Source organism: Sebastes fasciatus, chromosome 6, assembly GCF_043250625.1.
Source record: "Sebastes fasciatus isolate fSebFas1 chromosome 6, fSebFas1.pri, whole genome shotgun sequence".
NCBI lineage: Eukaryota > Metazoa > Chordata > Actinopteri > Perciformes > Sebastidae > Sebastes > Sebastes fasciatus.
In genome coordinates this window covers 32,820,132-32,833,856 of record NC_133800.1, presented here as the reverse complement: position 1 = coordinate 32,833,856, position 13,725 = coordinate 32,820,132, and the positions used below count along the sequence as shown (strand labels likewise).

The following is a 13,725-nucleotide window of genomic DNA, read 5'->3' as shown; positions in this document are numbered from 1 at the left end:
CTGAATTGTTGACTTCTTTAAGTTCTGCATTTCACATGACTGTTTACAGCAAAACAATAGCTTTGTTATGAAGCCTTAATTAGTGACAAAACAGGACATAAAATGTGATGAGCAAATCAATAAATGACATGGTTAGTTGTTGATCCTGAGGATTAATGAAGGAGATCAGCTGACCTTAAGATTTCCTGCTTTGATGCAAGCTGTTATTTTTTACACGTAAACTGTAAGCAATTGTTGTTACTTTACAGCAGGATTTCAACAGTATTAACCTGTTATTGCTAAAAACAGTGCTTTACTGTTAATACAAAAGAAAACCTGTTAAATTAAATTTAACTGAACTATAATGCATTATTAAAAAACAGCACTTTACTGCTGATCAACTGTCTAAAGTATCATCAGTAACAGTTTCATGCAGTATTTTTTTAATTCTGGGACCTGATCTGCACATGTGAGGCTTGTACATTGTACATGATTGTAAAATCAGTGAATTAGCTTTATAGTTCTTCACTCACATGTTGTTATGGTTTGCATTCTGTGCTTGTAGCAGCTATAGACAGACATTTTGGGAAAAGTGTCAACAAGTCTATTATAGCCTTTTTCCTAACAAGTGCCTTTAATTGTATTTAGTGTTCCTATGTCTGTAACCTGCTATTCATCTAGGCAAAAAATAATGTATATTAAAATGTATGTAAAAAATACAACCTAAATAGTGCATTAAAACAAATCAGTAAGATAATGTAAAAGAAAGGTGAAAAACAGCTATATAATGTATCTTTAAACAGTAAATTAACTGTAAAATACTGTGAAATTAATAAATTAAAAAAAACAGTTCAAACTGTATTTTTCATTAACAGTACAAAGCTGTAAATTTCAGCGACAGTATAATAATGTTAATTTTACAGTAACATAAAGGCAACCCTGCTGCCAGTTCTTTACTGTTATTTTACTGGGAAATTCTTAACAGTGTATGTGTTAAAGTGTGAAACATTCAAAGGTTAACAAACGTTCTCTCTTCAGACACAAATAAAATGTAGAAAATGTTCGGTGTGCTCAAATGTGTGTCAAATAACTTGTTTCTTTATGCACAAAATATTCTTTTATCTTTTTAAAAAAAAAAAAAATTAGGCTACACTTGTTATAGTTGGCTAGGACCTCTGGATCAAGAGTGGGCTTTTTAAGAAGAGGTTTAATTACAGCTACTTTAAAGGACTGTGGTACATAGTCTGTTAGTAAAGACACATTGATCATATCCAGTAAAGAGGTGCTAACTAAAGGTAAAACTTCTTTAAGCAGTCTAGTTGGGATAGGGTCTAGGAGACAGGTAGATGCTTTAGATGAAGAGATCAGTGAAGTCAGTTTGTGGAGGTCGATGGGAGAAAAGCAGTCTAAATATATATCAGGTTGTACAGCTGTTTCTAAGGTTCCTAAGTTTGAGGATAAATTGGTACCAGTTGACGGTAGGAGGTGATTAATGTTGTCTCTAATAGTTATGATTTTATCATTAAAGAAGCTCGTGAAGTCACTACTACTGAGGGTTGTAGGAATACATGACTCAATAGAGCTGTGGCTCTCTGTCAGCCTGGCTACAGTGCTGAACAGAAGCCTGGGGTTGTTCTTATTTTCTCTATTAATGATGAGTAATTGGCTGCTCTGGCATCACGGAGAGCCTTCCTATATGTTTTAAGACTATCTTGCCAGACTAAATTAGAGTGGTGTGGTGGTCTTTGTGTGGTGGAACGCCATATCCTTTCCAGTTTCCTCTATGCTTGCTTTAAATTGCGTGTTTGAGGGTTATACCATGGAGTTGACTTCCTGTTTTATTAACTTCTTTTTTAGAGGGGCAACAGAATCGCAGTGAGTCTGTAGCACTATATACAAGATGATCAATTTGGGTGGGGCTAAAGTTAGCATACGAGCCCTCTGTTATATTGAGACATGGTAATGAATTTAATGCTGATGGAATCGCTTCCTTAAATTTAGCTACAACACTATCAGATAGACATCTAGTGTACACACTTTTATCTGATGGTGTATAGTCTAGTAATAAGAATTCAAAAGTGATTAAATAATGGTCTGATAAAAGAGAGTTCTGTGGAAAAACAATTAAATGTTCGATTTCAACGCCGTATGACATAACAAGGTCGAGGGTGTGGTTAAAGCGGTGAGCGGGTTTATGCACATTCTGCAAGAAACCAATTGAATCTAATAAAGAGATAAACGCAGTACTGAGGCTATCATTATCAACGTCCACATGAATATTAAAATCACCTACTATAATGACTTTATCTGTTTTCAGGACTAAGCTTGATAGAAACTGAGAATTCAGATAGAAATTCAGAATATGGGCCTGGAGCGCGGTACACTATAACAAAGAGAATTGTCTGTAGTGTTTTCCAGGTTGGGTGTCAAAGACTAAGAACAAGGCTTTCAAATGAGTTATAATTTAGTTTAGTTTTAGGGTTTATTAATAGGTTTGAGTCGAAGATGGCTGCAACTCCACCTCCTCGGCCGGTGTCTCGAGGAATGTGAGTATTAATATGACTCGGGGGAGTGGATTCGTTTAGGCTGACATATTCTTCCTGACACAGCCAGGTTTCAGTAAGACAAAATAAATCAATGTGATTATCTGATATTAAATCATTTACTAGTAGAGCTTTAGATGACAGAGTCCACATTTAATTCTCCTGTTTTGTTGCTTTATTGCAGTGCTAGTGTTAGGTTTTATTAGATTATTATGTTTAACTCCTCTTCTGTTTACTTTTGATTTCATTCATTTAGGTGGGGCAGACACAGTCTCAGTTAGGTTTGGGGTTAAGCTATGGGTGGGTAACTCCTCTAGTGGAAGCGCAGAGAAGTGTGTAAGACTACAGCTCTGCGTCCTGGAATGACCTCTGGTTTCTCATGGATTTGTTCCACCAACAATCTTGGGCAGATTTCTGGATAAGAGAGCCGCACCATCCAAAGTAGGATGAATGCCGTCTCTCCTGATCAGACCAGGAATCCCCCAGAAAGAGTTCCAATTGTCAATGAAGCCCACATCGTTTGCTGGACACCACCTCGACAGCCAGCTGTGGAATGACTTCATGCGGCTATACATGTCGTCACTGGTCAGGTTGGGGAGGGGGCCAGAGAAAACTACGGAGTCCGACATTGTTTTTGCGTATGCACACACCGACTGAACATTAACTTTAGTGACCTACAATTGACGTAATCGGGTGTCATTACCGCCGATGTGAATAACAATCTTACTGTATTTACGCTTATCCTTAGCCAGCAGTTTAAAATATGATTCAATGTCGCCCCCTCTGGCCCCCGGGATGCAGTTAACTATGGCAGCTGGCTTCGTTAACTTCATGTTCCTTAAAATGGAGCTTCTGATAACCAGAGTTGGTTTCTCAGCGGGTGCGTCGCTGAGTGGGGAGTCTGTTTGAAACGTGGAGTGGTTGGTGGTTAACCGTGGGCTTCAGCTTACGACTATGCGTCCTTCAGGCAGTCACCCAGCCTCCCGGCTGCTCGGGGGTTGCCGGGGGGCGGCTAGCAGAAGCTACGCCTGGCCGGTCCGCACCGGCTAGGGGCTGGTTAACTACAGAAGAAGCTAGAGATAAAGTGCGGAACCGGGCTTCTAACTCGCTAACCCTCGCCTCCAATGCACCAAGTGCACTACACTTAATACATGTACCATTATCGCTAAAGGAGGCAGAGGAATAACTAAACATGAGATACACAGAGCAGGGGAGAGCAGGAGACGGAGGAGAGAACAGGAGAACAGGAGAACAGGAGAGGGAGGAGAGAACAGGAGAACAGGAAAGGGAGGAGAGAACAGGAGAGCAGGAGAGCAGGAGAGAGCAGGAGAACAGGAGAGAGGAGAGAGCAGGAGAGCAGGAGAGAGCAGGAGAACAGGAGAGAGGAGAGAGCAGGAGAACAGGAGAGCAGGAGAGAGCAGGAGAGGGAGGAGAGAACAGGAGAGCAGGAGAACAGGAGAGAGCAGGAGAGCAGGAGAACAGGAGAGAGCAGGAGAGCAGGAGAGAGCAGGAGAACAGGAGAGCAGGAGAGAGCAGGAGAACAGGAGAGAGCAGGAGAGCAGGAGAACAGGAGAGCAGGAGAGAGCAGGAGAGGGAGGAGAGAACAGGAGAACAGGAGAGGGAGGAGAGAACAGGAGAGGGAGGAGAGAACAGGAGAGCAGGAGAGGGAGGAGAGAACAGGAGAGCAGGAGAACAGGAGAGCAGGAGAGGGAGGAGAGAACAGGAGAACAGGAGAGAGCAGGAGAGAGAGGAGAGAACAGGAGAACAGGAGAGCAGGAGAGGGAGGAGAGAACAGGAGAGCAGGAGAGAGCAGGAGAGGGAGGAGAGAACAGGAGAGCAGGAGAACAGGAGAGAGCAGGAGAAGGAGGAGAGAACAGGAGAGCAGGAGAACAGGAGAGGGAGGAGAGAACAGGAGAACAGGAGAGAGCAGGAGAACAGGAGAGAGCAGGAGAGGGAGGAGAGAACAGGAGAGCAGGAGAGGGAGGAGAGAACAGGAGAACAGGAGAACAGGAGAGAACAGGAGAGGGAGGAGTAAACAGGAGAGGACAGGAGAGGGAGGAGAGAACAGGAGAACAGGAGAGAGCAGGAGAGGGAAAAGCCATCGCTAACTGCTAAGCTACTGCTAAGCTACAGTACGATAGCCCAGCCAGCGTTAGCCGAGCTGAATATGTGCGGTTAAGTCTCTAAAAAGGAGCGAGTTGTGAGTGCTTAAGCAGAACTAGTGTAGGTATAAATGTAGCGGGTAATTAGCCGCTGTAATGAAGAGTATATAACTATATTGTCCTGGATGTGCTAGAGCAGCTACAGAACACAGCAGCACACAGAAAGACAGGCAATACGCTTACCGCAAGCACGTCAGCACGTCACCAGCTAAACAGCACACTACAAGATGTTTCTGAAAACATTTGAGGAGAGAAATAGGCATTAGAGTAACAGATTATTGATTCATATTTGATCAGCGCTGCCTAGTTTGACCGTTTGATCGGAGTTCGCGAGTGATTGACAGCTGCTCAGAGACGGCAAGGCTCCAGCTCGGCTCTGATTGGTTGTTTTCCTCCGGTCTGTGAAATCTTGTAGATGCCGTTAGGAGCACCGGAGGACACAGAGGAACATGATTTTTTTTTCATTTTTGTCAGGATATAGTGACAGTTTTATAAAAATAACTGTTTTTAATCATATTTGCTCCATTTCTACCCGCTGCAGCTTCAAGACATTCCTGGGTCTCCTGTTGCTTTTTCAGTTTACACCTAATTGCTCACATGAACCATCATGAACAAATCAATAAATGACATGGTTAGTTGTTGATACATGATACATCTATCACCACAAAGTGCTGAAGTGTAAAACACAACAAAGTTCAACAAAATGTCTCACTTCAGACACAAATAAAATGCAGAACATGTTTAGTATGCTCTGTGTCAGATATCAAGCTGGATGAATCTGTCAGATAACTTGTTTCTTTATGCACAAAATATTCTTTCATTTTTTTGTTAAAGACAAAATTAGGCTACACTTTCTGTTAGAGGTTGTTTTTTCAGAATAGGAAATGAGGAAATGTAGCGTGTATATGGCAGCCTGATAATAAAACAGTCTTTATCGGTGAATAAAGTGAAGAAAGGCTGCTGGTTTACCAGCTAAAAGTACATAGTTGGTCAAATCTTTTAGTTTAGTTTGTTCACAGGAGATTAAAAAAAATCAGGTGATTTTCATGTTTTTAATTCATTGTAAAGATTACATAGTTATGTTTAGAGTAACTAAACATGTGGATGTCAAGTTTTTCCACACAAAAACAAACATATATAGCCAACTGTATGTATAGAGAAAGTGAAACGAGCACCTCGAACATCATTCACTTTAACATTTCAAACTCACCAGATGCTCACAAGATGACACCAAAGTGAGGTATGTTCACATCCTGTTTACAAGTAAGTAAGTACATTTACTCATGCACTGTAATTAAATACAATTTTGATGTGTTTTTATTTTACTTGAGTATTTCCATTTCATACTTGATACTTCTTCTCCACTGAGATACTTGTATACATTTATCTGACAGCTGGTGTTACTAGATACTCTAAAGAACAGTATAAAGTAGTTATAATGTGCTTGACCTCCACCAGCTGTGACATCTAAATGCTGTTTACATGCTAAACCATCAGTTATATTCCAATAAATAATATTATATATATACTTATAACATTCAAATTCAAAATTAATCCCACCAAGGAGCAATTAGTCACGAGCAGAAGTACAGAGAAACACAGGCCAACAAACACACCAAGGAGCTAAAATGTGGAATAAAATCTATAAATAATATGTATATATAATGCAAAAAAAGAAACCTATGGAGCTCATTTTGAATGACAACTACAACGAGGTAAAAACATGACGACGCTCTGATGGCAACAGAGATAATTCACTTCCTCATAGAGCTCTCTGAAAGGGGATCATTCTGCACCAAAAGTACTGTTAATTTAATACTATAAGTGCATTTTGCTGATAATACTCTTTTTACTTTTAATTGAGTGAAATCTTGAATGTAAGACCATGCACCACTGCTTCCTGACTGATTTAGAGAAACTGAACTAAATGAACTAAAATAACTTCACTTATGTTTTATAGTTTGTTCACAGGCCGCAAAATAAATGTGAAATGTCAGTTGTGTCGCTGCATCAATCAGTGGAATACTTTGAAGTGAACTATACTGCAATATTTACCTGATTTGTTTCAGACAAAAGAGATTTGATCTGCTAGTAAAGATGATTTTATATCACTTTCAGTTCTTCTATCTACTTGTAAAGGTGTGTCTCTGGGATAAGGTGCTCACTTCCTGATGAAACTGTCACAAGAGACTGAGGGGTTGGACCAGACTATAAAAGAAAGGTTTGGTCAGAGTCGACATCTTCTCTCTCCAGTTCTCCTCTCACACAGGTGTCATTTTCCATCCGTTCACGATGCAGTTTTATGGAGCGCTGATCCTGCTTATGACTCTGTCTGCAGGTAAGAACATCTATCATGAGCTATTCATGTGACTTGGCTTATAATATAATAATGAAAATGATGGAAATATTTGTATTAACAGATCAGTTCAGATCTTTCATCTGCAACACATCCAGATGTTGTGTAATCTTTTCTGGGGGTTTTGGGGGGTTTTGTTGAGGAAATTTATATTTCGCAGCTTATTTACACGTTTTGTTTTTTGGTAAAAATGTGTAAAACAATGAGCATTGAAATATCCATGTGTGACGACATTCTTTCTTTCTCTACAGCATGTGCATTGAGATGCTACTCATGTACAGGGGCAACCTGCACCGACAAGATAACTTGTCCCATCAATCCCCTTATCCTCCTTGACCGTTGTGCCACCGTTGAGGCGAACGGTGAGTTGTTCTTCCACGTCTTATACAAACATTTCAAATCTGTCAATCTGAACTGAGATATCGCTGTACTAAACGCCTGGTGGCTTTTATTGTAGTTGAGACTGAGTTTTTTTTTTCCATCATGTCTTGCAGGTGTCAACAAGACCTGCATGAACAGTAATTTGTGTCATGACCCCGTAAAGTGCTGTAGCACAGACTTGTGCAACAGCGCCGTACCCACTGGTTCCAGTGTCCTCCTCCTGCTGGTGTCCTCAGCCATCATCACAGTCTTCCTCTGAGGCTCAGCAGCAGCTACAGCTTCACTATATCAGTCTCCTTTAATTACCCAATTTGTAACTCTGGGAGAATAAACAAAATGTTGATGTGTAAAATCTGTGAATGACTGCAGGTCAATATTTGTAATAAAAAAGCACAATTTGATCGATCACTGAATTGTTGACTTTGTTATGAAGCCTTAATTAGTGACAAAACAGGACATAAAATGTGATGAGCAAATCAATAAATGACATGGTTAGTTGTTGATCCTGAGGATTAGTGAAGGAGATCAGCAGACCTTAAGATTGTCTGTGTTCACATCACAGAGAGCCTTGTTTTGCCAGACTAAATTAGATTCTTTGTGTGGTGGAACGCCATATCCTTTCCAGTTTCCTCTATGCTTGCTTTAAATTGCATGTTTGAGGGTTATACCATGGAGCTGACTTCCTGTTTTGCTACAGACTCACTGCGAGTCACACTCGCAGTGAGTCTGTAGCACTATCTACAAGATGATCAATTTGGGTGGGGCTAAAGTTAGCATACGAGCCCTCTGTTATATTGAGACATGGTAATGAATTTAATGCTGATGGAATCGCTTCCTTAAATTTAGCTACAACACTATCAGATAGACATCTAGTGTACACACTTTTATCTGATGGTGTATAGTCTAGTAATAAGAATTCAAAAGTGATTAAATAATGGTCTGATAGAAGAGAGTTCTGTGGAAAAACAATTAAATGTTCGATTTCAACGCCATATGACATAACAAGGTCGAGGGTGTGGTTAAAGCGGTGAGCGGGTTTATGCACATTCTGCAAGAAACCAATTGAATCTAATAAAGAGATAAACGCAGTACTGAGGCTATCATTATCAACGTCCACATGAATATTAAAATCACCTACTATAATGACTTTATCTGTTTTCAGGACTAAGCTTGATAGAAACTGAGAATTCAGATAGAAATTCAGAATATGGGCCTGGAGCGCGGTACACTATAACAAAGAGAATTGTCTGTAGTGTTTTCCAGGTTGGGTGTCAAAGACTAAGAACAAGGCTTTCAAATGAGTTATAATTTAGTTTAGTTTTAGGGTTTATTAATAGGCTTGAGTCGAAGATGGCTGCAACTCCACCTCCTCGGCCGGTGTCTCGAGGAATGTGAGTATTAATATGACTCGGGGGAGTCGATTCGTTTAGGCTGACATATTCTTCATGACACAGCCAGGTTTCAGTAAGACAAAATAAATCAATGTGATTATCTGATATTAAATCATTTACTAGTAGAGCTTTAGATGACAGAGATCTGATATCTAAGAGTCCACATTTAATTCTCCTGTTTTGTTGCTTTATTGCAGTGCTAGTGTTAGGTTTTATTAGATTATTATGTTTAACTCCTCTTCTGTTTACTTTTGATTTCATTCATTTAGGTGGGGCAGACACAGTCTCAGTTAGGTTTGGGGTTAAGCTATGGGTGGGTAACTCCTCTAGTGGAAGCGCAGAGAAGTGTGTAAGACTACAGCTCTGCGTCCTGGACTGACCTCTGGTTTCTCATGGATTTGTTCCACCAACAATCTTGGGCAGATTTCTGGATAAGAGATCCGCACCATCCAAAGTAGGATGAATGCCGTCTCTCCTGATCAGACCAGGAGTCCCCCAGAAAGAGTTCCAATTGTCAATGAAGCCCACATCGTTTGCTGGACACCACCTCGACAGCCAGCTGTGGAATGACTTCATGCGGCTATACATGTCGTCACTGGTCAGGTTGGGGAGGGGACCAGAGAAAACTACGGAGTCCCACATTGTCTTTGCGTATGCACACACCGACTGAACATTAACTTTAGTGACCTTCGATTGACGTAATCGGGTGTCATTACCGCCGACGTGAATAACAATCTTACTGTATTTACGCTTATCCTTAGCCAGCAGTTTCAAATATGATTCAATGTCGCCCGCTCTGGCCCCCGGGATGCAGTTAACTATGGCAGCTGGCTTTGCTAACTTCACGTTCCTCCAAATGGAGCTTCCGATAACCAGAGTTGGTTTCTCAGCGGGTGCGTCGCTGAGTGGGGAGTCTGTTTGAAACGTGGAGTGGTTGGTGGTTCACCGTGGGCTTCAGCTTACGACTATGCGTCCTTCAGGCAGTCACCCAGCCTCCCGGCTGCTCGGGGGTTGCCGGGGGGCGGCTAGCAGAAGCTACGCTTGGCCGGTCCGCACCGGCTAGGGGCTGGCTAACTACAGAAGAAGCTAGAGATAAAGTGAGGAACCGGGCTTCTAACTCGCTAACCCTCCCCTCCAATGCACCAAGTGCACTACACTTAATACATGTACCATTATCGCTAAAGGAGGCAGAGGAATAACTAAACATGAGACACACAGAGCAGGGGAGAGCAGGAGAGGGAGGAGAGAACAGGAGAACAGGAGAACAGGAGAGGGAGGAGAGAACAGGAGAACAGGAGAGGGAGGAGAGAACAGGAGAACAGGAGAGAGCAGGAGAGAGCAGGAGAGGGAGGAGAGAACAGGAGAGCAGGAGAGGGAGGAGAGAACAGGAGAGCAGGAGAGAGCAGGAGAGGGAGGAGAGAACAGGAGAGCAGGAGAACAGGAGAGAACAGGAGAGAACAGGAGAGCAGGAGAGAGCAGGAGAGGGAGGAGAGAACAGGAGAGCAGGAGAACAGGAGAGAACAGGAGAACAGGAGAGCAGGAGAGCAGGAGAGGGAGGAGAGAACAGGAGAGCAGGAGAGGGAGGAGAGAACAGGAGAACAGGAGAGGGAGGAGAGAACAGGAGAGCAGGAGAGGGAGGAGAGAACAGGAGAACAGGAGAGCAGGAGAGAGCAGGAGAGAGCAGTAGAGGGAGGAGAGAACAGGAGAACAGGAGAACAGGAGAGGGAGAAGCCATCGCTACCTGCTAAGCTACAGCACGATAGCCCAGCTAGCGTTAACCGTTAACGTTAAGTCTCTAAAGAGGAGCGAGTTGTGAGTGCTTAAGCAGAACTAGTGTAGGTATAAATGTAGCGGGTAATTAGCCGCTGTAATGAAGAGTATATAACTATATTGTCCTGGATGTGCTAGAGCAGCTACAGAACACAGCAGCACACAGAAAGACAGGCAATACGCTTACCGCAAGCACGTCAGCACGTCACCAGCTAAACAGCACACTACAAGATGTTTCTGAAAACATTTGAGGAGAGAAATAGGCATTAGAGTAACAGATTATTGATTCATATTTGATCAGCGCTGCCTAGTTTGACCGTTTGATCGGAGTTCGCGAGTGATTGACAGCTGCTCAGAGACGGCAAGGCTCCAGCTCGGCTCTGATTGGTTGTTTTCCTCCGGTCTGTGAAATCTTGTAGATGCCGTTAGGAGCACCGGAGGACACAGAGGAACATGATTTTTTTTTCATTTTTGTCAGGATATAGTGACAGTTTTATAAAAATAACTGTTTTTAATCATATTTGCTCCATTTCTACCCGCTGCAGCTTCAAGACATTCCTGGGTCTCCTGTTGCTTTTTCAGTTTACACCTAATTGCTCACATGAACCATCATGAACAAATCAATAAATGACATGGTTAGTTGTTGATACATGATACATCTATCACCACAAAGTGCTGAAGTGTAAAACACAACAAAGTTCAACAAAATGTCTCACTTCAGACACAAATAAAATGCAGAACATGTTTAGTGTCCTTTGTGTCAGATATCAAGCTGGATGAATCTGTCAGATAACTTGTTTCTTTATGCACAAAATATTCTTTCATTTTTTTGTTAAAGACAAAATTAGGCTACACTTTCTGTTAGAGGTTGTTTTTTCAGAATAGGAAATGAGGAAATGTAGCGTGTATATGGCAGCCTGATAATAAAACAGTCTTTATCGGTGAATAAACTGAAGAAAGGCTGCTGGTTTACCAGCTAAAAGTACATAGTTGGTCAAATCTTTTAGTTTAGTTTGTTCACAGGAGATTAAAAAAAATCTGGTGATTTTCATGTTTTTAATTCATTGTAAAGATTACATAGTTATGTTTAGAGTAACTAAACATGTGGATGTCAAGTTTTTCCACACAAAAACAAACATATATAGCCAACTGTACGTATAGAGAAAGTGAAACGAGCACCTCGAACATCATTCACTTTAACATTTCAAACTCACCAGATGCTCACAAGATGACACCAAAGTGAGATATGTTCACATCCTGTTTACAAGTAAGTAAGTACATTTACTCATGCACTGTAATTAAATACAATTTTGATGTGTTTTTATTTTACTTGAGTATTTCCATTTCATACTTGATACTTCTTCTCCACTGAGATACTTGTATACATTTATCTGACAGCTGGTGTTACTAGATACTCTAAAGAACAGTATAAAGTAGTTATAATGTGCTTGACCTCCACCAGCTGTGACATCTAAATGCTGTTTACGTGCTAAAGCATCAGTTATATTCCAATAAATAATATTATATATATACTTATAATAACATTCAAATTCAAAATTAATCCCACCAAGGAGCAATTAGTCACGAGCAGAAGTACACAGAGAAACACAGGCCAACAAACACACCAAGGAGCTAAAACGTGGAATAAAATCTATAAATAATATGTATATATAATGCTAAAAAAGAAACCTATGGAGCTCATTTTGAATGACAACTACAACGAGGTAAAAACATGACGGCGCTCTGATGGCAACAGAGATAATTCACTTCCTCATAGAGCTCTCTGAAAGGGGATCATTCTGCACCAAAAGTACTGTTAATTTAATACTTTAAGTGCATTTTGCTGATAATACTCTTTTTACTTTTAATTGAGTGAAATCTTGAATGTAAGACCATGCACCACTGCTTCCTGACTGATTTAGAGAAACTGAACTAGATGAACTAAAATAACTTCACTTATGTTTTATAGTTTGTTCACAGGCCGCAAAATAAATATGAAATGTCAGTTGTGTCGCTGCATCAATCAGTGGAATACTTTGAAGTGAACTATACTGCAATATTTACCTGATTTGTATCAGACAAAAGAGATTTGATCTGCTAGTAAAGATGATTTTATATCACTTTCAATTCTTCTATCTACTTGTGAAGCTTTTTCTCTGAGACAAGGTGCTCACTTCCTGATGAAACTGTCACAAGAGACTGAGGGGTTGAACCAGACTATAAAAGAAAGGTTTGATCAGAGTCGACATCTTCTCTCTCCAGTTCTCCTCTCACACAGTTGTCATTTTCCATCTGTTCACGATGCAGTTTTATGGAGCTCTGATCCTGCTTATGACTCTGTCTGCAGGTAAGAACATCTATCATGAGCTATTCATGTGACTTGGCTTATAATATAATAATGAAAATGATGGAACTATTTTTATTAACAGATCAGTTCAGATCTTTCATCTGCAACACATCCAGATGTTGTGTAATCCTTTCTGGTTTTTTTGTTGAGGAAATTCATATTTCGCAGTTTATTTGCACGTTTTTTTTTGGTAAAAATGTGTAAAACAATGAGCATTGAAATATCCATGTGTGACGACATTCTGTCTTTCTCTACAGCATGTGCATTGAGATGCTACTCATGTCAAGGGGCAACCTGCACAGACAAGATAACTTGTCCGGACAATCCCCCTGCCCCCCTTGACCGTTGTGCCACCTTTGAGGTGAACGGTGAGTTGTTCTTCCACGTCTCATACAAACATTTCAAATCTGTCAATCTGAGTTGAGATATCGCTGTACTAAACGCCTGGTGGCTTTTATTGTAATTGAACTGAGGTTTTTTTTTCTTCATGTCTTGCAGGTGTCATCGGCAAGTCCTGCGTGAACAGTAATTTGTGTCATGACCCCGTAAAGTGCTGTAGCACAGACTTGTGCAACAGCGCCGTACCCACTGGTTCCAGTGTCCTCCTCCTGCTGGTGTCCTCAGCCATCATCACAGTCTTCCTCTGAGGCTCTGCAGCAGCTACAGCTTCATTATATCGGTCTCCTTTAATTACCCAATTTGTAACTCTGGGAGAATAAACAAAATGTTGATGTGTAAAATCTGTGAATGACTGCAGGTCAATATTTGTAATAAAAAAACACAATTTGATCGATCA

At 40.9% G+C, this 13,725-nt stretch overlaps 1 protein-coding gene and 2 pseudogenes across 3 annotated transcripts; 1 reads left to right on the top strand and 2 right to left on the bottom strand.

Moving 5' to 3' along the window:
• Positions 1 to 2,899: 2,899 nt before the first annotated feature.
• On the bottom strand, positions 2,900 to 3,974 carry LOC141770153 (uncharacterized; annotated as a pseudogene).
• Positions 3,975 to 6,782: 2,808 nt separating this feature from the next.
• On the top strand, positions 6,783 to 13,725 carry LOC141769883 (lymphocyte antigen 6B-like). Of its 3 annotated transcripts, none has more exons than XM_074639385.1 (3): positions 6,783 to 7,022; positions 7,292 to 7,402; positions 7,535 to 7,834. In XM_074639385.1, exons 1-3 carry the CDS (start codon positions 6,977 to 6,979, stop codon positions 7,678 to 7,680), a joined length of 303 nt encoding a protein of 100 aa, XP_074495486.1. In that variant the 5' UTR covers positions 6,783 to 6,976; the 3' UTR covers positions 7,681 to 7,834. The 3 variants fall into 3 exon arrangements, with proteins under 3 accessions (XP_074495486.1, XP_074495485.1, XP_074495484.1); XM_074639384.1 differs by lacking the exons at positions 7,292 to 7,402; positions 7,535 to 7,834 and adding exons at positions 13,187 to 13,297; positions 13,428 to 13,725 and having other exon boundaries at positions 6,918 to 7,022; XM_074639383.1 differs by lacking the exons at positions 6,783 to 7,022; positions 7,292 to 7,402; positions 7,535 to 7,834 and adding exons at positions 12,776 to 12,929; positions 13,187 to 13,297; positions 13,428 to 13,725.
• Positions 8,324 to 10,106, bottom strand: LOC141770107 (uncharacterized; annotated as a pseudogene).

Coding starts and splice junctions, on each gene's coding strand:
- LOC141769883 (XM_074639384.1), top strand. CDS start 6,977: ATGCAGTTTTATGGAGCGCTGATCCTGCTTATGACTCTGTCTGCAG. Junction 7,023..13,186: donor GCTTATGACTCTGTCTGCAG/GTAAGAACATCT, acceptor CTTTCTCTACAG/CATGTGCATTGAGATGCTAC. Junction 13,298..13,427: donor TGCCACCTTTGAGGTGAACG/GTGAGTTGTTCT, acceptor CATGTCTTGCAG/GTGTCATCGGCAAGTCCTGC.